This window comes from Neofelis nebulosa, chromosome 16 (assembly GCF_028018385.1).
Source record: "Neofelis nebulosa isolate mNeoNeb1 chromosome 16, mNeoNeb1.pri, whole genome shotgun sequence".
Lineage (NCBI taxonomy): Eukaryota > Metazoa > Chordata > Mammalia > Carnivora > Felidae > Neofelis > Neofelis nebulosa.
This window is the reverse complement of record NC_080797.1, coordinates 24,174,511-24,195,672: the sequence shown is the minus strand read 5'-3', so window position 1 is coordinate 24,195,672 and position 21,162 is coordinate 24,174,511. Positions and strand designations below refer to the sequence as shown.

Here is a 21,162-nt window from a genome sequence, read left to right as displayed (position 1 = left end):
AACGATAAGGGCTGTGGAAAAAAAATCAAGCACGGGAGATGAACGGAAGGGGTGATTTTAAGTAGGGTGATCAGAGAAGGCTTTGCCATGACGCTGATATTAGAAGACAAACTTGCCAAACGAGGGAGCAGCTGGGGGGCAGGCAGGGACGTCTAGAGTGGGGGGAGCAGGAGGTGATCGGGCAGAAGGAACTGACAGAGGAAAGCCCTGACACGGGGCCCGCCAGGTGTCTAAGGACTAGCAGAGGTCAGTACAGCCGGACTTCGGCTTCTACTCTGAGCGGATTGGGAAGCCACTGAAGGACTTTGAACACAGGAGTGACACGGGCCGACTTCTAATCAGACATGACAGCTTTGGCAGCTGTGCTGAGAACAGCCCGAAATGGGGCACACGTGAAGGGGACAGGTGAGGACTGGTGTGGCATCGGGGAGGTGGACAGAGGTGCTAGACGTGGCACAGTTTGAAAGTGGTTTTTTTTTTTTTTTAGTTTATTTATTTTGAGTGAGAGAGAGAGAGAGAGAGAGTGCGTGCAGGGGAGGGGCAGATAGGGCAGGTGAGAAGAATCCCAAGCAGGTTCCACGCTGTTAGTGCAGAGCCTGATGTGGGCTCGACCCCGTGAACCGCGAGATCGTGACCGGAGCCCAAATCGAGAGTCAGACACTTAAGCGACTGAGCCCCCCAGGCGTGCCTGAAGGTGGTTTTATTTAACTGGGCCTGCTGGGGGTTGACAGGAGGAATCAGGGAATGAGAGGGGCTAAGAGCGTCCTCAGTTTTGGCGTGGGCAACTGGAAACACGGGGTTGCAATTTACCGAGATGTGTTGGGGGACCATTTAACTCCCTGTCAAATTATGACCCTTTTGAGAGTGAAAGCGTTGCCCTACAGTTGGGAAAATGTGTGGACCGGGACTGTCTTGGAGAATCTGTTTACCCTGGAGTCGTGGCTCTCAGTCACGGGTGGTTTTGCCCCCAAGGCAACATTTGGGCTGTGTCTGAAGACCTTTTTGGTTGTGAGAACGAAGGGGGTTGCTACTATGGCCCAGTGGGTAGAGGCCAGGGATGCAAAGGACAGCGCCTCTCGAGAAAGAATGATCTGGTCCAAAATGTTAACAGTGCCAAGGCTGACAAATCGTGCCCTAGAGATAGGGAAGAGAACAAGAAGGCCAGGTTGCTGACATAAAGAGAGATAAAGATCAATGTAATCAAAGAGATATGTTATGAAGATGCTTCTTCATTCGTTCATCATTTCTATCCAGCCATTTACCCAAAACAGCATATACCTCTGAGCACAGAGGAATATTTAGAAATCACACAATTAAAAGCATCTACAGGCCTAATTAGCCTTACGACCAGGGTTTTACTGGGACCCTCACCCACCCACTCGTCGGCTATCCTTTCTTTGACCAAAGGCTTGGTTCAGCTACATCACTGGTGCTGATGGCTTCTTGGATTTCCAAAGCATATATGAGAAAAGGAAGTTCGAACGCAATTTTAAGAAGATGATGGCCACGATCGCCACCCGTCTAAAGATGGCTAGCTGTATGTGATTTTATAAGCAAAGTTCTTCCTATTCACAACAGACAGGTGAACCTCTCAGAAAGAGCAAGATTATCAAGTGAGATATCTGAACTCATTCTTCTCCCCAGTCCATCTTTTCTCCAAGGCAGAATGAATGAATGAATGAATGAATATGAATGAATGAAAACACTATTAAAATGAGTAACAGAACTCAAGAGGTTGACTGCCAGATCTCTGTAGCCATCCTTTCCCCCTTTTCATCTGTGTGGACCATTTCTGAAATTATAACTAAGCCTCCTACTAGCCAACCTAAAAGCATTCTTGTAGTCCCAATTTAGGTTCTTATAGTTTAGTCATTGAATGAGGAGGGGTCGTGTGACTCCTGTATGTGGATATATCTGAACGAGCATGTTGGTTTCTGAGCAGCTAAAACCTGAGAGTGAACATCCCAACTCTTTTTTAAAATTATTTTTAAAGTTTACTTTTTTATTTTGAGAGAGACAGAGAGCACGAGCAGGGGAGGGGCAGAGGGAGAAGGAGAGAGAGAATCCCAAGCAACCTCTGCACTGTCAGGGTGGAGCCTGATGTGGGGCTCGAAGTCATGAACCGTGAGATCATGACCTGAGCTGAAACCAAGAGTCTGACGCTCAACCTACTGAGCAACCCAGGTGCCCCAACAGTCCAACTCTTAAGCTAATAAAGCAAATTAAAACTTTCAAACTGGCCCTAATTTTCCACATTCAGGTCTAAGAGACCAGGGTTTGTGAACTCAGACCCTTTCCTGTCTTGATTTTCTTCTATGATCTTAGAATGGGGACCCAGGCTTTAGCAAAATGGGCAAAGCATGCTTTTCTGTCTGTGTCTAAATACTAAGAGGGTGCCCAAAGGTTTTTCTTTCGGTAGACATTCCATTAAGGCTTAGTTTCGTGCTATCCCCAGACACAAGAGGGCATTTACAGCTATTACACAACTTGAAACTGGGTAAGGGTAGAGTGTATACACATTCAGAACTCTGCCCTGTTTATGGAATGTGAAGAAACAAGTTTAAGCAGGATTGTGCCCCCAAAGATGGGGAAATTTCAGGGGAAGTGCGGGGAGAGAGTAATCAGCCGATCTTTGTGCCCTGTTCATTCCGATTAGGTTTCATGAACGGGGAGAAAAGCTGCAAAGGGTCTGTGCCTCTTGCAGTCCATGGATTTCCACTGTGGATTATTTGTCAGGTAGCTACGAAGGGTTTGAGCACGGATGCTATCCCTACCTCCGCTGTGAGGGAAATAATTCTCTGGCAAAGCACCGTTGGTGCAATTAGAAAACAAACGAAACCATGATAGTCAACGCTCAAGGAGCAATCAGATGAGCAAAGATACAGGGCTACTTCCGAACCCTGGGATCCCCTCTGGTGGGATATCGTGTGCACAAATGCCTGCCATGGTCACGGGGGGGCATCACGGGAGGAGGGTCCGGACGGGAGGCATTTCTACTCTCAGCCTGCACATCTCCCCAAAGTAAAGGAAAACCAGCAAAATGGCTACCTGTTGCCAAAGGGATTAATCTATTGTCTTCACTCGACCTTTTCCTCACTTGTATTTGAAGGTAACAGGTGGTTCATTTCAGTCACACAGAGGTCCGGTCGGATCCTGAAACCTGGATGGAGGATCAGTAGCAGATCAATCGGATATCTGTTTTCCCAACAATAAAAGATACTCGTGTTCAGAAGCTGATGGCTAAGGCCTTTCGGCCCTCCATCGTTCACAACACTCACTGACACTTAACTACTTGTCGATGCTTGTTAAGAGCTGCCTGCATTTACCTTCTGAATCTCGGAATAAAAAATATCCACCGTGGGCATAATTTCTGAGACTCAACATGGAGACTCTGTAAATCTAGCAGACTTCGTTATCTAAATGTAACTACATGAAAAAATATATATGTATATTTTTTGCATTTGTAAAATTCAAGGGGTGCTCATAACCTTCAGGGAAATTGGTCTTTGTTCTTGGAGTATCACAAGTACATTGCATAAATTGCCTGTGCCAATGAATACAGAAATAGAACTAAAGAGTGTGCACATATATAGCATCTTGAAAAATGATTTCATATTCCTTGTTATTCTGCTTCCAAAGCATTCTACAAAATTGATTGAGGAGATAACTGGAATATCATCTACCACGGTTCAGCTCTTCATCCCCCTTATGACTTATTTTTAAAATGCTGTTTTTAAGACACAAGGCTCAGTTCATTTTTTGGGAAGGTACACGGATAGATATTCGCTTAGGCTCTTGTTACAGAAACTTTGTTGTTTTTTTTTCTTTGAAGGCATCTCGGTCACTGTGAACAGGAAATCTAAAATAATGCCTTATTTTCTTCACAATAAGTGAAGAACCCCACACCAGCATTGATCGTAAATTCTTAACATAATTCATCCAGATAAATTAAAGTTAAAAGGTTAAATGCATACATCTTTAGTCAGGCCAAAAACTTAGCTGCAGAATCCATAATAAAATTGTGGCACTAAAATTGTGGAAAGGAAGCAATAGAACATACTACCTGTAGGCTGGCTTTTTAATTTTTCTCAACACTTATTAAAACTCAATATAATCCTATCTATCCTTTTGAAGCCCTGCAGATTCTTACTGGATGACTTTTCGTGTCTGGACTTCTCTTAACATTGCTAAAGGAAGAATATTTTTTTTAATGTATGTTTTTAAATTCATGATGGAAAGTAAGTCTTTCAGATAAAAAAATTCGTAAAGTTTTGTTTTCTGGTTCTTTTCCTTTACCCCTGCCTGGTTCCAAACAGTTCATGCAGATCCTTTTGATAAGTATTAAACAAATTATTTCAAACATAGCAATTAATGAATTAATTTCTTTAATAAATTAAATTTAAAATGCATTTCTTTAATAATAAATATTTCATAAGAATTACTTCTTTTTAAAATTATTATTATTATTATATTATTATTATTTTGTTGAGAGAAAGACAGAGCGAGCAGGGGAGGGGCAGAGGGAGAGGGAGAGAGAGAATCCAAAGCAGGCTCCGTGCCCAGTGCAGAGCCCCACGTGGGGCTTGATCTCAGCACTGTGAGATCATGACCTGAGTCAAAGTGAAGAGTCAGACGCTTAACTGACTAGGCCACCCAGGTGTCCCAGAATTGTTCCATTTTAAAATAATAATAACAATAATAATAATAATAGGGGTGCCTGGGTGGCTCAGCCCATTAAGCATCCAACTTCAGCTCAGGTCATGATCTCACGGTCCATGAGTTCGAGCCCTGCATCAGGCTCTGTGCTGACAGCTCATAGCCTGGAGCCTGCTTTGGATGCTGTGTCTCCCTCTCTCTGTGCCCCTCCCGTGCTCATGCTCTGTCTCTGTCTCAAAAATAAATTAAAAAAAAAAATTAATAAATAAATAAAATAAAATACCTCCAATACATGCTCCAACCCCTTCTTTATTTAATTATTAGGCAACAAGGCCCAGGGAAAATATTTTGATTTTTAAAATATTTCTAATATAAATTTTAAAACTGAGCTAATTTAGTTAATTAACAACTTGATTAGCAAAAAGGCAGCACCACCAGTAAAGGTTACAAGAAAAAAGTTCATGCAAAGACAATGAATATCAGAATATAGAGATTAAATAAAAGGATTTAGAATATTAATGTCCTACGGCATGCAAATGATTGGAAAGAACCAAAATAATGTTATCAGTGTATTTCTCTAATAAGGAAAGCCATATGATAAGAACTGGTCATTGTAGCCTTAGGATTCTTTCCACCTCTCATTAACTATACTATGCCCTCTGCTGTTTGCTTTGTTCATCAATGACATTATATGGCCAAAGGCCTACATAATTCATGCCTGGGCTCTTCAGTTGTCCTTAAAATCCACTCCACCCCTGTGGAATGGAATTATTTTCTCCATATGGCCTCCATTTCCTCTTAACAAGCATCCAACAGTGTTTTGATTTGCTGCAATAAAAAAATATTTCTTCTCCCTTTCCCTTCCATTAAACAAAGCATTTCTTTTCATTTATGTTGGCAGTAACATTTCTCTAATTTCAAAGCTTTCTTATTTCTCTTATCACTTGGTAAGACACATGTTCTTACGTCCCAATTCTCTTCCACTTCATATACAGTATCTCCATTCTCAAAGAAGGAGCCAATGCTGAGAAACTTAATAGCAACAAAGATAACCAAAAGCCTCAATACCTAATAGCCATTAGCACATCATGGACCAGACACTCTTCTTAGAGGCTAAAGTAGATTAGTTTATTTAATCTTCACGACGACCCCATGAGGTAGGTACTGCGTGGGGTAGTAAACTGAGGCATGGAGAAGTGATATTCAGCCCAATTCACAGAACTAGTCCAGACCCTTGAACAATATGGGGGTTAGGGGTACCAACCACCCCCCTCACCGATGAATGATATTTTTTTTTAATTAAAAAAAATTATTAGGGTTTGAATTTTAATTCGGTGAAGTTAACCTACAGTGTTAAATTGGCTTCAGGTGTAAAATATAGTGACTCAACAATTTCATACATCTCCCAGTGCTCATCACAAGTGGATTCCTTAATCCCTATCACCTGTTTCACCTATTCGCCCACCCACCTCCCCTCTGGTAACCACCAGTTCGTTCTCTACAGTTAAGAGTCTATTTCGTGGTTTGCCTCTCTTTCTTCTTCCTTTGTTTATTTGTCTTGTTTCTTAAGTTCTACGTATGGATGAAATCATGTGGTATTTGTCTTTGTCTGACTTATTTCACTTAGCATTATACTCTCTAGCTCCATCCATGTCATTGTAAATGGGAAGATTCCATTCTTTTTCATGGCTGAATAATATTCCATGGTGTATTCCAGTGCGTGTGTATACCACATCTTCTTTATCCATTCATCTATGGATGGACCCTTGGGCTGTTTCATTATTTTGCTATTTGGCTACTATAAATAATACTGCAATAAACATAGGGGCGAACATACCCTTTTGAATTAGTGTTTTGGTATTCTTGGGGTAAATAGCCAGACATGCGATTACTAGATTGCAGGGTAGTTCTATTTTTTAATTTTTGAAGAAGCTCCATAACTGTTTTCCACAGTGGCTGCACCAGTTTGCATTCCCTTCAACAGTGCACGAGGGTTCCTTTTTCTCCACCTCTTCACCAACGCCTGTTTCTTGTGTTTTTGATTTTAGCCATTCTGACAGTTGTGACGTGATATCTCATCGTAGTTTTGATTTGTAGTTCTCTGATGATGAGCGATGTTGAGCATCTTTTCATGTGTCTATCAGCCATCTGTATGTCTTCTTTGGAAAATGTCTGTTCATTTCTTCTGCCCATTAAAATTTTTTTAAATGTTTACTTATTTTTGAGAGAGAGAGAGAGAGAGAGAGAAGTGTGAGTGGGGGAGGGACAGAGAGAGTGAGGAAGACACAGAATCCAAAGCAGGCTCCAGGCTCTGAGCTGTCGGCACAGAGCCCGACCCAGGGCTTGAACTCACGAACTGCTCGATCATGACCTGAGCTGAAGTCGGACGCTTACTGACTGAGCCACCCAGGAGCCCCTCTTCTGCCCATTTTTAATTGGATTGTTTTTTGGGTGTTGAGTTGTATAAGTTCTTTCTAATTTGAGTGTAGTTGACATGCAATGTTATATTAGTTGCAGGGAAATCCATGAATAACTTTTGACTCCTCCAAAATGTAAGTAGTAATAACCTACTGCTCACTGGAAGCCTTACCGATAACATAAAGAGTCAATTCACACATATTCTGCATGTTATGTTTATTATATACTGTATTCTTACAATAAAGTAGGTGAGAGAAAAGAAAATATTGCTAAGAAAATCATAAGGAAAATACGTTTACAGTACTGTACTGTATTTATTGAAAAAAAATCCACAAACAAGTGGACCTGTGCAGTTCAGACCTGTGTTATTCAAGAGTCAACTGTAATTCGAAGAGCCCGGAGTCCAGCCCAGCCAGGCAGTCTGCCTCCAGGGTCTGTGCTATAATCCTCTCACAATTATGGCCAACCTATATAGGTCTAGTGTAATCAAATTATACCTACGAACCACTAGAGACAACAGAGACTGCCTTGGTCATGGAAGCAACTGCTAGGGCTGTGTTAGTGTATCTGCTTCCATGGGATATTATATAGGAAAACAGCGTCTTCCAATGCTATGTTCTTGAGATTTGACACCTTACTATCTCTACCAGAGTCCTCTAGACATAAATGGGGGGGGGGGCAAAATTCGCATTTACTTGAATTTTTATTGCACCTAATGCTTCACAGTATTTACAGCCTCCATCACAATGAATGGTACCTCATCAGCTCAAGTGTCTTCAGTCCTCAACCATCAACTGTTGGGTTGAATAAAAAGAATGGTGATTATAAGTGTAGCGGAGATAACAGACACTTATCTACTCCTGTGCAGATGAGGCAGGGATGATCATGGTCTATGAAACAGGCCGGAAATTATCTCATTAGTTTCAAATTGATTACTTTGCTTTACATATCAACTTAGTGTTTGAGGTATAAGTTATAAGTAGATTAAATACACTACAAATTATCTGACTCCCTTTTCTTTTTCTTTTTCTTTAGGTGTGACCATTTCCACTAATTCTCACAAAATATTTCCATATAATATCATTTTGAATTGGTCTGCCTTTTCCAACCTAGCCTGCTTTTAATAGAACACTTGACTTTAAGAAATATTCATCATGTTGGACTCTTCTATTAACATAAACTTGTTTTTATTTTTACATTTATTTATTTTTGAGAGACAGAGACAGAGCGTGAGTGGGGGAGGGGCAGAGAGAGAGGGAGACACAGAATCCGAAGCAGGCTCCAGGCTCTGAGCTGTCAGCACGGAACCCAATGCGGGGCTCGAACTCATGAACCGTGAGATCGTGACCTGAGCCGAAGTCAGACGCTTAACCGACTGAGCCACCCAGGTGCCCCAACATAAGCTTTTTAAAAACAGGTAGGATAGGTATTAATTTACTAATTCAAATTTCCTTCCTGAATTAAATGTGAATGGCTGAGAAAAAAAAAACCCAGCAGGAATCCTTAGAGTCACTTTGTCATGTCACATCTGTTCATTCGTTACCAAAAGTGGGTTTGAGACAGAACACGTGAACCATACGATGTACAAGGACTCTTGAAGAGCACGATGAGCCAATAAATTCCATATTTCAGAGTCACCCTTACCCTTGAAAAATAGTCCATGACTATTGGTTATGTAAAGACCTGAGGTCGAAATCATGAAACATCTTTCTAGAACACAGGCTTTATGTCTCTGAGTTGGGAGGTGCATTAGTATGTTGGTAGCATCCAAATAGGTATAATGTATTTTAACTATATTTTGGAAACCTTTGTTTCTCTGGTACTTCATTTTAAATATAACAGCAAATAGCTGGTGATGACCATAGTCTCACCTTGGTGTTGCTCCCAAGTCAACATCCTATAAATCGGGTCACTTATACTTGTGACAGTGGGGGTTCTCAGTCTATAAACTGCAACAGTGCCTTTGGCTCACGAGACTAAAATCGGAATCGACTTAACCCCTCCAGTTACAAGAATAAATGGAGCACCTCACATTTGAGGTGTCTTTTTGTTCACATCCTGCGAATTATAATAATTTTTTATCCTAGCTTAGAAGACAGCGAGATGTCATAAATATATTGTGCTTCTTTTCTTGAATCTACCTATAATGTCAGGAGCATTTATTGTGAATGCAGTTTCCCAAACTTCAAACCCAGATGCATTTTGGTTTGCCAGCTCATTAACATGGGCTAAGAACTCACGTTACGATACACGTAAATCCTTAAAATTTTTTCTACATAGTGTATTTCAGACACCTGCTGTGAGAAGCTCTATTTTACACAAAATTAATGAGTCATTAAAAGTTAAGAGCCAAGCATTATATTTTTTCATAAGGCACTAGCTGGGTATATTAAAAAAAATCATCCAAATGTCTATTAAAAACCTGTAGAACGAGCTTCCTAAATCATGAATCGCATGGAAGTAAGATTAAGAAAATCATACCCAACATTTTCTACCATTTTCTTTGAGATATTCACCAGCATTCCAAAATTTACTCAGTGCCAGATGGCAGCATGCCCCACACTGTTTGATACATGTATTTTGATATTTATTTGGATTAAAACAATCCAGAAACAACAGGATGAATATGGCCCTGTGAAATGGAAATTTCTGGGTGCCTTTCACAAACGGGCAGGTTTTTAGGTTCTCTTTATTTCCCGCCTCAATGTCAGTCAAGTAAGGCCGCTGGAAAGGAGCTCTAAAATCGACCTCCAAACAGTTCCAGGGGCGGTAGGTACAATCAAGTACATCTTGGCTGTTTTACTCCTTATATTGTAGGATTCAGAATCATGAAAAGGCATGGAGCATGTGGCTCATGTTATTTATTCCATCATAAAGAGGTTAACCTTAACCCTCTTTATGGTAGGACGCACAAGCTATAAAATACCATGAGGCGCTCATTATATTCTCAAATAACTACTTTCTAATACTATACGATTACAAAATACTTACAAAACACTATTTGGTTAAAAGTATACTAATTTGAAAAATATATAGAACCCACTGTTTTTACGAATTTGGCTCACACACAAAATGATCAGTCTACCATCTCAAAGGAGAGGAAATAAGGAAAATTAGCAGTATTTTCAACTTAACTCATATGTGCTGTTAATAACAAAGCATTTCCTTTGGACACTAATCCAAGTGAAACAATTTAAGAAAATGCATGTTGACCATCTACAATTATTTCTACATCACTGTCTAGTTCAGAGAGCTTCTCAATAGTCTGTGGACTTTTGAACTTTTTCGGTAATTTGCATATATCGCTCCTCTAAAATATTTCCCCGAACGTTTTATAGTTTTGTCCAAAGTGCAGCAGATAAGTATGACCTGAATTATTCAGGTCTGTGACTAGAGCCCAGAAGCATCTATTAACATCAATGTAAACATATCAAGGAGTCTCGAAGGGCACAACACTTTGTCCTACTTCAGTATTTTTTTTTTTTAATTTTTTTTTTCAACGTTTTTTATTTATTTTGGGGACAGAGAGAGACAGAGCATGAACGGGGGAGGGTCAGAGAGAGAGGGAGACACAGAATCGGAAACAGGCTCCAGGCTCCGAGCCATCAGCCCAGAGCCTGACGCGGGGCTCAAACTCACGGACCGCAAGATCGTGACCTGGCTGAAGTCGGACGCTTAACCGACTGCGCCACCCAGGCGCCCATGTCCTACTTCAGTATTTCTAACTCATCCTCAAATAGTAGAAGACTTACTGAATTGTCACAGTGCATTGACTAACGTACGGAGTGTAAAGGAGATACACAGCTTTATTGTGGACTTTATGAGTCCTGAGTTGAGCTTGTCCTGTGAACAACTAACATAAAATGAGGCAAAATGGTACCAGATGACTGTTAACCTGAAAAAGGTACAACTTCTAGGGCATTTACTAAAAGTTACCTAGCTTAAGATGAGACTGGGTAGCTAAAGTAAGGGACTAGGGATCAGAAGACAAGGTTGTACACCTGCACCCAGACTGTTTTAAATCCCATGTTTTTCCATCTTGTCCCAGTAAAGCAGCAACGTGATTTGATGATGATAAACTGGGATGCCGGGATGACCCGCTTCAGCATCACTGTGAGGATAAAATGATATATGGTGGATGTGGAAAGAGCTTGTGAACCTTGAAATATTATAAAAATGTTACGAACATTACCCGCAGGATTTTAAGCTTCTCAGAACAGAGATCGTACTTTTTCCATTTTCTTTGCCTTTAAAAAAAAAAAAAAATGTTTACTGGGGCGCCTGGGTGGCTCAGTCGGGTAAGCGTCCGACTTCGGCTCAGGTCATGATCTCACGGTCCATGAGTTCAAGCCCCGCGTCAGGCTCTGTGCTGACTGCTCAGAGCCTGGAGCCTGTTTCAGATTCTGTGTCTTCCTCTCTCTCTGACCCTCCCCCATTCATGCTCTGTCTCTCTCTGTCTCAAAAATAAATAAACGTTAAAAAAAATTAAAAAAAAATGTTTATTTATTTATTTTGAGAGAGAGAGAGAGAGAGAGAGAGAGAGAGAGAGAGAGAGACAGACAGACAGAACACACAAGCAGGGGAGGGGCAGAGAGAGGGAGGGAGAGAGAGAATCCCAGGCAGGCTCTGCACTAACAGTGGGGCTTGATTTCATGAACCATGAGATCATGACCTGAGCAGACACCACGAGTTGGAGGCTTAACTAAGCCACCCAGGCGCCCCTACTTTTTCCATTTTCTTAACCTGCTGTGTTTGCCATAACTGTAAGTCTTAATGAAGGTCTATGACTTTTTAAAATGGATATAATAAACCAGGGTGCTCTTCTTTTCTTTCCTTCCCTTCCCTTCTCTTTTTTCATTTCTTTTCTCTTTTCCTTTTTCTTTTTTCTTTCAGGTCCCTGGGATAAATACATTTGTGAGGTGTCATGTTTTATAGCTGGCATTGCCTGTATTTTAGATTTTGATTGTTCTTAATCCTCCTTTAGTACATAAACCTAGTATTTCAACATCTGGGATTGGAACATCCCGAGAGATATGTAGGAAAAGGAAAATAGACGGACAAGCAGAGATACTCAAGGAAAACTGAGAGCTGATTTTTTTCTTATGGTACAAGATTCATGATTCTTATAGTAAATGCTCAGTTTAATCAACCTATCAAGAAATATTTAGAACAGGCTTGCTATGTTATACAAGGACCTCCAGGGTATTCAAGGGTATTCCCAAGGACTTCCCAGTGTAATTGTGGAGTTAAGATTTTTGTATTAGGAACACTTCAAGTACACAGTGACTAAAAAATTGAATACCTTTGGAAATGCTTTACTTAGTACCAGGGGTTTATAGGAACATGCAGTCAAGACCAATTTGTAAAGCAGGGTCTGCATACTTATTAAGAACCAGAATGAAGAAGTATCGTAGGTCTTATAGGCCAGATAGTCTCTATTTCAACTCCGTTGTAGTTCAAAAGCAGCCACAGGCAATACATACCTGAATGGGCATAGTTGTGTTCCAATAAAGTTTTATTTACAAAAATAGCAGGCATGATCAATTTGGAGCAGGAAGCCATAATTTGACAACCTCCATTGTAAAGAAATTCTCCCAGCTCTCTATAATATAATAAACGTCCCATATGCGCCTTTCATGTCACTAGGGCATGCATCAGTCACCTTGGATCCTTTGTGATGTATTACCTTTGACAAGCGAAATGGTAGCTATGACAAGATTCTTCACTCCTTTAAGGCTGGAAATGATGGTGCAGTACAACCATGAAGTTCTGGAGGAATTCTCTCTGGAAGAAGTTGCAAAGTGAAATATCTGGGTATCTGGGGGGCCAAGGTGCGGTTCTTTTTGAATCACTATACAATGCAAGTCAATAACTGATTAAATATGAAATTGACTAGGAGCGTTGCAACAAAGGATTTCCAAATTTACGCGTAACTTGAACCTCACATATAGAGTGTAACCATTTATTTGGTTTCTGTAGAGCTCGGACTTGTTCAGGTTTTCCAAAGCCAAATGGGGCAGGAGCAGAGATATTATGCATGCGTGTGTGTGTGTGTGTGTGTGTGTGTGTGTGTGTGTGTAAAGATAATGAGATCGACTGATTTGATTATGATGGAAAGAAGAGAAAAAGTATATGCATATGTTGGATTAGACATGCTTCCGGTTTTCTCTCTTAACAGGATGTGAAATATTTTTTGCACCCTGTATTACATAATCTAATGATTTAAAGCGGTTCACTATTGGCCAGTGCTTTAACACACTCCCTGGAGTGTTGAGCATGCTTTTAGGGTTAATACTAGGCTGGGATTGTTTTTGTTCTTATTTTCCTAGAACCAACATCCTTTGTCCGTTTATGCTACTCTTTCTGGCTAAGACTGAATACGGTTTTGGGGTGAGGCTGAAACGGCATCACACTGGAGCTCTAGAATTCTCCTTGATTGTTAAGAAATACTGAACAGTCATGGTATGCTTTTTTTCTTTTTTTTGAGAGAGAGAGGCAGAGGGAGAGGCAGAGGGAGAATCTCAAGCAGGCTCCATGCTCAGTGCAGATCCCAAGATGAGGATCGATCCTTCGACTCTGAGATCATGACCTGAGCCAATATCAAGAGTTGGATGCCCCACCGACTGAGTCCCCAGGGGCCTGTGTACATTTTTTTTATTCAGTGAGAATGCATTCATGAGGACTCTGGACAGTCTGTTGGCATTTCCATTAGATATGTCACACACCGTTATTTTAAAGGTTGTTGATAATAATGTGAAAATCTAGAATCTTAATAGGAGTCTTGAAGTAGTAGTCAAGCATTTTTTAGATATACATCATAATTTTTTTTTTTTCGTTTTTTTATTTATTTTTGGGACAGAGAGAGACAGAGCACGAACGGGGGAGGGGCAGAGAGAGAGGGAGACACAGAATCCGAAACAGGCTCCAGGCTCCGAGCCATCAGCCCAGAGCCCGACGCGGGGCTCGAACTCACGGACCGCGAGATCGTGACCTGGCTTAAGTCGGACGCTTAACCGACTGCGCCACCCAGGCGCCCCATAGATATACATCATAATTAAATAAAAGTTGTTCTTCCTAGCGAATCCCTATGCTGGCATTTAACTCTTAACAAAGAATGCTAAGATAAGCGAATCAATCCATTTTAGGTGAATGCATTCAGTATGTGATAAATCCATTCACGCTTCAGAGAAACAAGTATTAACTGAGCACTTATTATGTGCATGACATATATTTGATCTGGGGCAACGTGATGAAGATGAACCTGCCCCCGCCCAAGCCTAGAATAAGGGCCAAATACAGACAAGTAAGGTCTGTCCAAGGGAGAAGGTTAGGAACGCTCAGGGAACCAAAGATTTAGCAGAAGAGATAAGGTTGGTACTTGAGTAATATTACTGCAAGATGGTATTGGATTTATGGCCCACAGGAGCTAACAGGTGCTATCAGAATGTAAAGGAGAGGTGGGGCGGCTGGGTGGCTCAGTCGGTGAAGCCGCCGACTTCGGCTCGGGTCACGATCCCGCGGTCCGTGAGTTCGAGCCCCGCGTGGGGCTCTGTGCTGACGGCTCGGAGCCTGGAGCCTGTTTCAGATTCTGTGTCTCCCTCTCTCTCTGCCCCTCCCCCGTTCATGCTCTGTCTCTCCCTGTCTCAAAAATAAATAAACGTTAAAAAAAAAATTAAAAAAAAAAAAAGAATGTAAAGGAGAGGATGTTCTTTTTAAGTCAGAGGGTTGTGATCAAGGACAACTTCCTAGAGGAGGTGACCTTGGACCCTGAATGAAGGGTAGACTTTAGAAAAATGAAGACTTTAGGTGGGGGCCAGAATAAGAATAATCCTGTTTTGGCCGGATTGCTTAGACAAAAGAATCGCAGAATATAAGGCTGAACAGGAACGGCCGCGCCATATTGGGGAGGGCACCGGAAGTCAGCTGAATCTACCTCAGGATTTCTAAAATTTCTACCATAATCATAATTCATTGAGAGACATTGATGCAGTAAAAAGAAAATTTGTTCTTCAAGCTATTGTACAGTTGCTTGTGCAGAACGTCATCCGGTTCCTTAAACTAATCTGCCACGTTTCTCCCCAGTATGTGTCATTATCTATAATGTACCTATTTATCCTGTAATTTTCTAGAATCGAGGAAAGTAGATAGTGAGAGTTTAACTCTGACACCTTCTTTCCCATGTTTGACATCTAGTAGACACTGTTGAAAAACATTAATAAATGTCACATACACATGAGAATTGCTACCTGTAAGGCAATATCTCAAACTGTAATTTGAATATTTCTTATCTCATCTCTTAAGGGATATTGTCATGACAGTCATTGGTTGGCTTGCGGGCACAGAGGATCATGAACATTTAATTCCAATGTAAAAAAAAAAAAAAAAAAGAATGTGTGACCACACTTCTCTTCCTTTAAATCTTTGGTGGTCTTAATCAGACACTGAACTGGGTTTACAGTCACGGGATATTAGAACTAGAATTTAGTCTGACTCTCTGTATGTTACTGGAACAAGAAGAGGTCCAGAAAGGTAAAGTGACTTGCCTTAGGAACCACAGCTACCTTTTTCTACATCCAGGACTAGAACCCACATCTCTTAGATTCTGGTGTTTTCCTCACATCAGAAGTTACTCTCACCAAATCTCATTAACTTTATTTATTTTTTTAATTTTGTTTTTTTTACATTTATTTATTTTTGAGAAACAGAGTGAGACAAAGCGTGAGCGGGAGAGGGGCAGAGAGGGAAGGACACACAGAATCTGAAGCAGGCTCCAGGCTCTGAGCAAGCGGTCAGCACAGAGCCTGATGCGGGGCTCGAACCCACGAACTGTGAGATCATGACCTGAGCTGAAGTTGGACGCTCAACCGACTGAGCCACCCAGGCGCCCCAAATCTCATTAACTTTAATGAGATTTTTAATTAGCTTAAAAATAGAACGTCAGTAACTTCTCAAGGTGTTAACCATGCAACAGTGTTTCTCAAACTCAGCCCTAACTGATGTTTGGACTGGATAATTCTTGGTTGCGAGAGGTTTCCTGTGCTTTGTAGTAGGACTACCAGCATCCCTGATCTCTACCCACTAGATGCCACCCTCAACCCCTGGTTGTAGCAACCAAAAATGTCTCTCCAGGCATTGCCCAATGTCTCTGGGCTGTGGGGAGATGGTGGGGGTGGGGGTGGGGGCAAAATCACCTCCGGTTGAGACACCCTATCCCCACCACTTTCTCCACCCTGCGTATTCTTCTAGAATAATTCTTTCAGAGCCAGTTTGACTTAGCCTAGGGGCATCCTTCCAAGAATCACACCTCTGGCCTGACAGCATTTGGCTTTTCCCAGGTGTTCCAGTACCCCCCACAGGTGTTATTATCCTTGGAATCTGGTTATTCCAGGCTGTCCAGGATGACAAGTCCTTCCCCAATTTATTGCATTCATTATTTGAGTATGCCTTTGAGTGCCTATTATATGCTAGATACACGGCACTGGGAATGCAGAGATAAGTCACTGATCATTGGGAGTTCAGGCTCCTGGAGGAGACAAGATGTACATGAACACCTGTCAGCCCCGTGATGAAGATCAGGAAAGAGGTGTGTACTTGGAGCTACAGAATTAGCGAATGCACCTCCTTCACACAGGGCGGTCATCGGGTGACGGGTCACAGAAGGGACCCAAAGGAAATGCCAGCTAAGCTGATTTTTCAAGCTAGGTCGCGAATGGAAAAAAGGCTTTCCAGGCAGAGGGATCAGTGTCTCTAAAGAAAGGACAGACGAACCCGGCTTCTGACTATAGCATCAACATCGGGGGGGAGAAATGAAGCCGGAAGGTAAGCAGGGGACAGGTCTCAAGGAGCCAATTATACCACGTCAAGGAGTGTGCCGTTGTGTTGATGGTAACTAGAAGCTGGGGGAGAAGGCAACACATTTGCTATTTTAGAAACATCGGAAGTAGAGACCACCTCAAGATAAACAGCTAATGCACTAATAAACGAACAACGTGCCAGATTTTGCTTTCACTTCCTCATGCCGCCATGAGAGGGATTCCCTTCCTAGGAGCACTGCCACAGACTGGCGAAAAGAGGAAAGGCCCACGACTGTACAGATGTACCACGTCTTCCGCCACCCAGGACTATGGGCAGAGGAAAGCTTTGACCACCCAGGCAAGAAGAACTTTTCCTTCTGGAATCGAAGCCTTCAAAGACAGGCTGAGTTCCCCACGGAAATTCAAAATGTATGTTTCCCCAGAAAGAAAAAAAAAAAAATGATACATTTTGCTATTTTAAAAAATTAATTAGTTTTTATTTATTTATTTCTAAGTAAAGTCAGTTATTTATTTCTGAAGTGAAGTCCAATGTAGGGCTTGAACTCACCACCCCAAGATCAAGAGCCGCATGATCTACCAACTGAGCCAGCCAGCCGCCCCCGTTTTGGTATTTTTAAACATGTGGCTCAGCCAGTTTATGGGCCGCTCTCTGTCCAGTAGCTGTCCCAGGGCCTGGCACATGGCAGGTACTCCATTCATGATTGCAAAGGTGAACTGGATGCATTGAAATGGATCTGCACACTCACATGCCTCTTGGTTACAGGAGACGTAGGAAGCAAAAATGCCAGTGCCACGCGGTGCCCAAATTATGTGTGCAAGGAAGAGAGGAAGGGAGAGTAAGGATTCGCCTAGAAGGACAATGAATGATAGTGAGCTAGTAAGTCCCTGAATCTGCTGTTGCTCATGGGACAGAAGATCCCTTTGTCTTAGGGACAGGAGCTAATAGGAACATGAAGTGACCTGGACGAATTCTCAATAATGTCAGGACAGGAAATCAACTTAGGGAAACTAATGTTCGTTGCATCACCTATTGCGTATTCTAAGAGTTGATTTGCTGGCTTGTAGCTTAAACATGGTGGCCTTCTCTCTGATTCATCCATTACTCAGAAGGCCCTGGCTTCCTAGAATTCCGAACACAGCTGCAATAGTTTTCATTAGCACTCATCAAATCTAGCTGAATCCTCTCTCAAAGTACCCTTGTTTATTTCCCACTACTGATCCGCCCTATCTCTAGACTCTCCCAGTTTCAACCCAACAGCGATTGCGGAGCGCAAATTTACCTTCTTAAAACAATGCTTTCATTCAGTTACGCCCCTGTTTAAAACCCTTTCACAGCCTCCCAAGCATCTGTCAGATAAAGTCCAAACCTCTAGGCCTGCCTTTACCATCCAGGACGGTCCTCACCTGTAAATTCTGTCCACCTCCATTTTTGTATCTAGTCAACCTCTGGATTGAGAGCAACTTGTTTTGCGAAGTGTTTGCCAGATGAGCAAACATTTCTAATAAATTGTAACTGAAAAACAAGCAGTGTCTTGCGATAGCGGTAGTAAGTGAGGCTGGATGTCACGTGATCACAACTGAGCCAATGGTTCTTGAAATTCGCTTGGACATACAAGCGCTTTGGATTACAAGCACGTTTCTAAAACGAATTATGTTGGCAAACCGAGGTTTTATGGTACGAGGCAACGTAGTATCCTTAGTGTCTCCTGAATAGGCTGTCCTCCTCTCTTTATTGCCTGTGGTTCACGCCTCAGCAGCCTTAACTCCTCAACTTCTCCCTCTCCGTGTTGAAAGCACACTTCTGAGTCTGGTCTACTCCGGGAAGTAGATGCCTGGGCTCATTTCAGCCCATGTGCCCTCCCCTCAGTTCCCTTCTTTGCATGGAATCATTCTGTGCATCTCTGGCTTCCTTGGGAGAGGGGTGGCTCTACCAAGTTGATGCCCACCCCCTAGCCATGAGCAACACAGGACAAAGGGATGACCCAAGGCCCCAGAGAGGTGCCTGGCCCATCCCAGGAGCTCAACAGATACTTGTTAATTTTGTTGAATAAATTCAGGATATCTGGTTTGGTTAATTTTAGACTACCACCCACTTTCTCGGGTAGACCGGGGACTTTCCTCCTCCACCAGGTGAGAAAAAGCATCTAAACATTTTAACTTTGATAAAGTCAGTTGTGACACATAAAAGGCAGAACTTCCTCTTTAACCCTTCAAGAAATGAGAACTATCCCCTCCCATTCCCGCCCACCCCCACTGATTTTCAGGTTCCTTGAAAGTAACCGACCTGGATCATTTCTTAATACAACTTTTATATTTTCTCTGCAGTTGCAAAGGTAATCTTACCTCTAGCCGGCCAAATCACCAACCAATTCTCCATGCGAGAAAAATGTTTAAAAAATGGAGGTGTGGGGGTAAAACGTCTACAGGCAGGGACATTACAACAGGTGCTGCCCTGCAAACACAAAACACCCAAGCCGACCTTCTCAGCGAGCCAAATGCTTTTCAGCTAACCTAATGTTCTTCAATTATTGCTTCAGGGGCTTTTCGGTAACAAAAATGCTCCTTCGCCTTGGCCCTGCCGTTTTGGGCCCATCCTTTACTACCGACAGCGTGTCTGACTTGTTTATCTGGGCGCACCCAGTCATCTCGCTCGGCGACCCAAGCGACCACGTTTCCTTAAATCAGAGCCCCGTGGACTCTGCTCGGAACTACACTACCCAGCGGCCCCCGCGCCCTTCGCAGGAAGGACGTCTGCGCACTAAGATACTCAGTTCCAAGTTTGGAGCTTTTAGCTGCCAGCCCTGGCCCATCATGTAGCTGCAGCACAGCCTTCCCTAACGTTGCAACTGGGGGAAAAATCACTTTCCAGTCTGTTTTGCAAGGTGTGCATTTCCATCTTGATTCCCTGAAAGTCCATCTGCTGCATCGGTCAAGAGAAACTCCACTTGCATGAAGATTGCACGCCTGCAGCTTGCATCTTTGTTGCAAAACTAGCTACAGAAGAGAAGCAAGGCAAAGTCTTTTGTGCTCCCCTCCCCCATCAAAGGAAAGGGGAAAATGTCTCAGTCGAAAGGTAAGAGCCTATTTGCATTACTTGCAAAAATGCAAAGGGTTGTGCATGCATTTATGAATGCATGGATGCAATTTTCGCCTGGCGATTGCATTTTTAAGTTTGAGGTTTTCCACAGCTCAGTTGCATTTCCTGTTTAGTATGTGTCTTTTTTTTGCAGACACAGAGAGTTCCTGTAAGGCAGGGCTTGCAGTTCAGCTGTGCATTGACGTTATTTGCATTCTTCTGCTAGGATTACTGAGCTCTTTTTGCCTTTTGCACAGTCAGGAGAGATAGAGCAGGTTGGTAGCGTCTAAATGTGCAGTGCTTTATATAATTGTAAAATTCTTTAGTATGCACGCACATTGTAAGTAATTTTATGTGCAACAGGAATACAAACTTTTAAAAAGTCTGTAGGTGAAGATGAAAGGTAAAAGTTGAGTTAAACTAGTAGGAAATTAATGTAATCTTATATTCCTTTGGGAATAAACCGTTGCGGTGCCAGTTTTTACCTAAATTTCCATTGATACCGCTTTGAACATTAAGCAACTTTTGATTTTTAAAGGAAGTAAAGGTGAAGTGTGAATGATAGCATGTTACCAAAAAAAAAAAAAAAAAAAAAAAACAACAACCCAGACAAGAAGGTCTTTCTCTTCTGAGATTTTGCACCGTGCACCAACTGCTTATTGGCTCGCAGTATTTAGAAGCAGCAGTGAGGACATACATGTTTTATGTCTCCCCATTTGAGAGATGCTTTGCATCTCAGGGGAAAATATGGGGAGAAAAACTGTACTTGTAAGCATTACACCAACGTGGGGGGACTGCGCCGTTTCACTGAAAATCAATGAAATCTTTTGAGTGTGTACCTGCATCTATTTAGTCAGCTATAAAAGGTCAGAAATTCAGGGTTATGGTGGTTTAAAATTTTTTTTTCTTTTTCTTAATTTTTTTTTTTTTTAATGCAGTTGTATTTTGCAGGCTTAATGTTATATTGGGGAGGGGATTAAAAAATTCCTGACATGGCATCAGAGAGCCGAGAGGGTGCTGGCAGGTGCCACTAGGACCCTAAGTCACTTGTTTCAGAGCAAATCTTTCTTCACCGTAGAGAAAGCATATGCCATATGAGAATGTATGGGAGGAGGAGGTGAGTTAGGTACAGGTGAGTGAGGCTACCACGGACACCACATGCATGGGGAAGACCTGGTGAAATTAAAGTGTCTTGTG

General features: G+C 42.1%; 1 protein-coding gene and 1 long non-coding RNA gene across 2 annotated transcripts in view; one reads left to right on the top strand and one right to left on the bottom strand.

Moving 5' to 3' along the window:
* Positions 1-19,564, bottom strand: part of LOC131497377 (uncharacterized) — a 49,665-nt gene extending 30,101 nt beyond the window's left edge. Inside the window, exons 1-2 of the long non-coding RNA XR_009254930.1 lie at positions 19,233-19,564; positions 3,049-3,195 (exon numbers count right to left, since the gene is read on the bottom strand). This is a non-coding gene — a long non-coding RNA (uncharacterized LOC131497377). The remainder of the gene's footprint in view (positions 1-3,048; positions 3,196-19,232) is intronic.
* A 104-nt stretch (positions 19,565-19,668) lies between these two features.
* Positions 19,669-21,162, top strand: part of MAP2K6 (mitogen-activated protein kinase kinase 6) — a 122,171-nt gene continuing 120,677 nt past the window's right edge. The window contains exon 1 of the mRNA XM_058705620.1: positions 19,669-19,962. Coding sequence (XP_058561603.1) covers positions 19,947-19,962 — 16 coding nt within the window. The 5' untranslated portion in view covers positions 19,669-19,946. The remainder of the gene's footprint in view (positions 19,963-21,162) is intronic.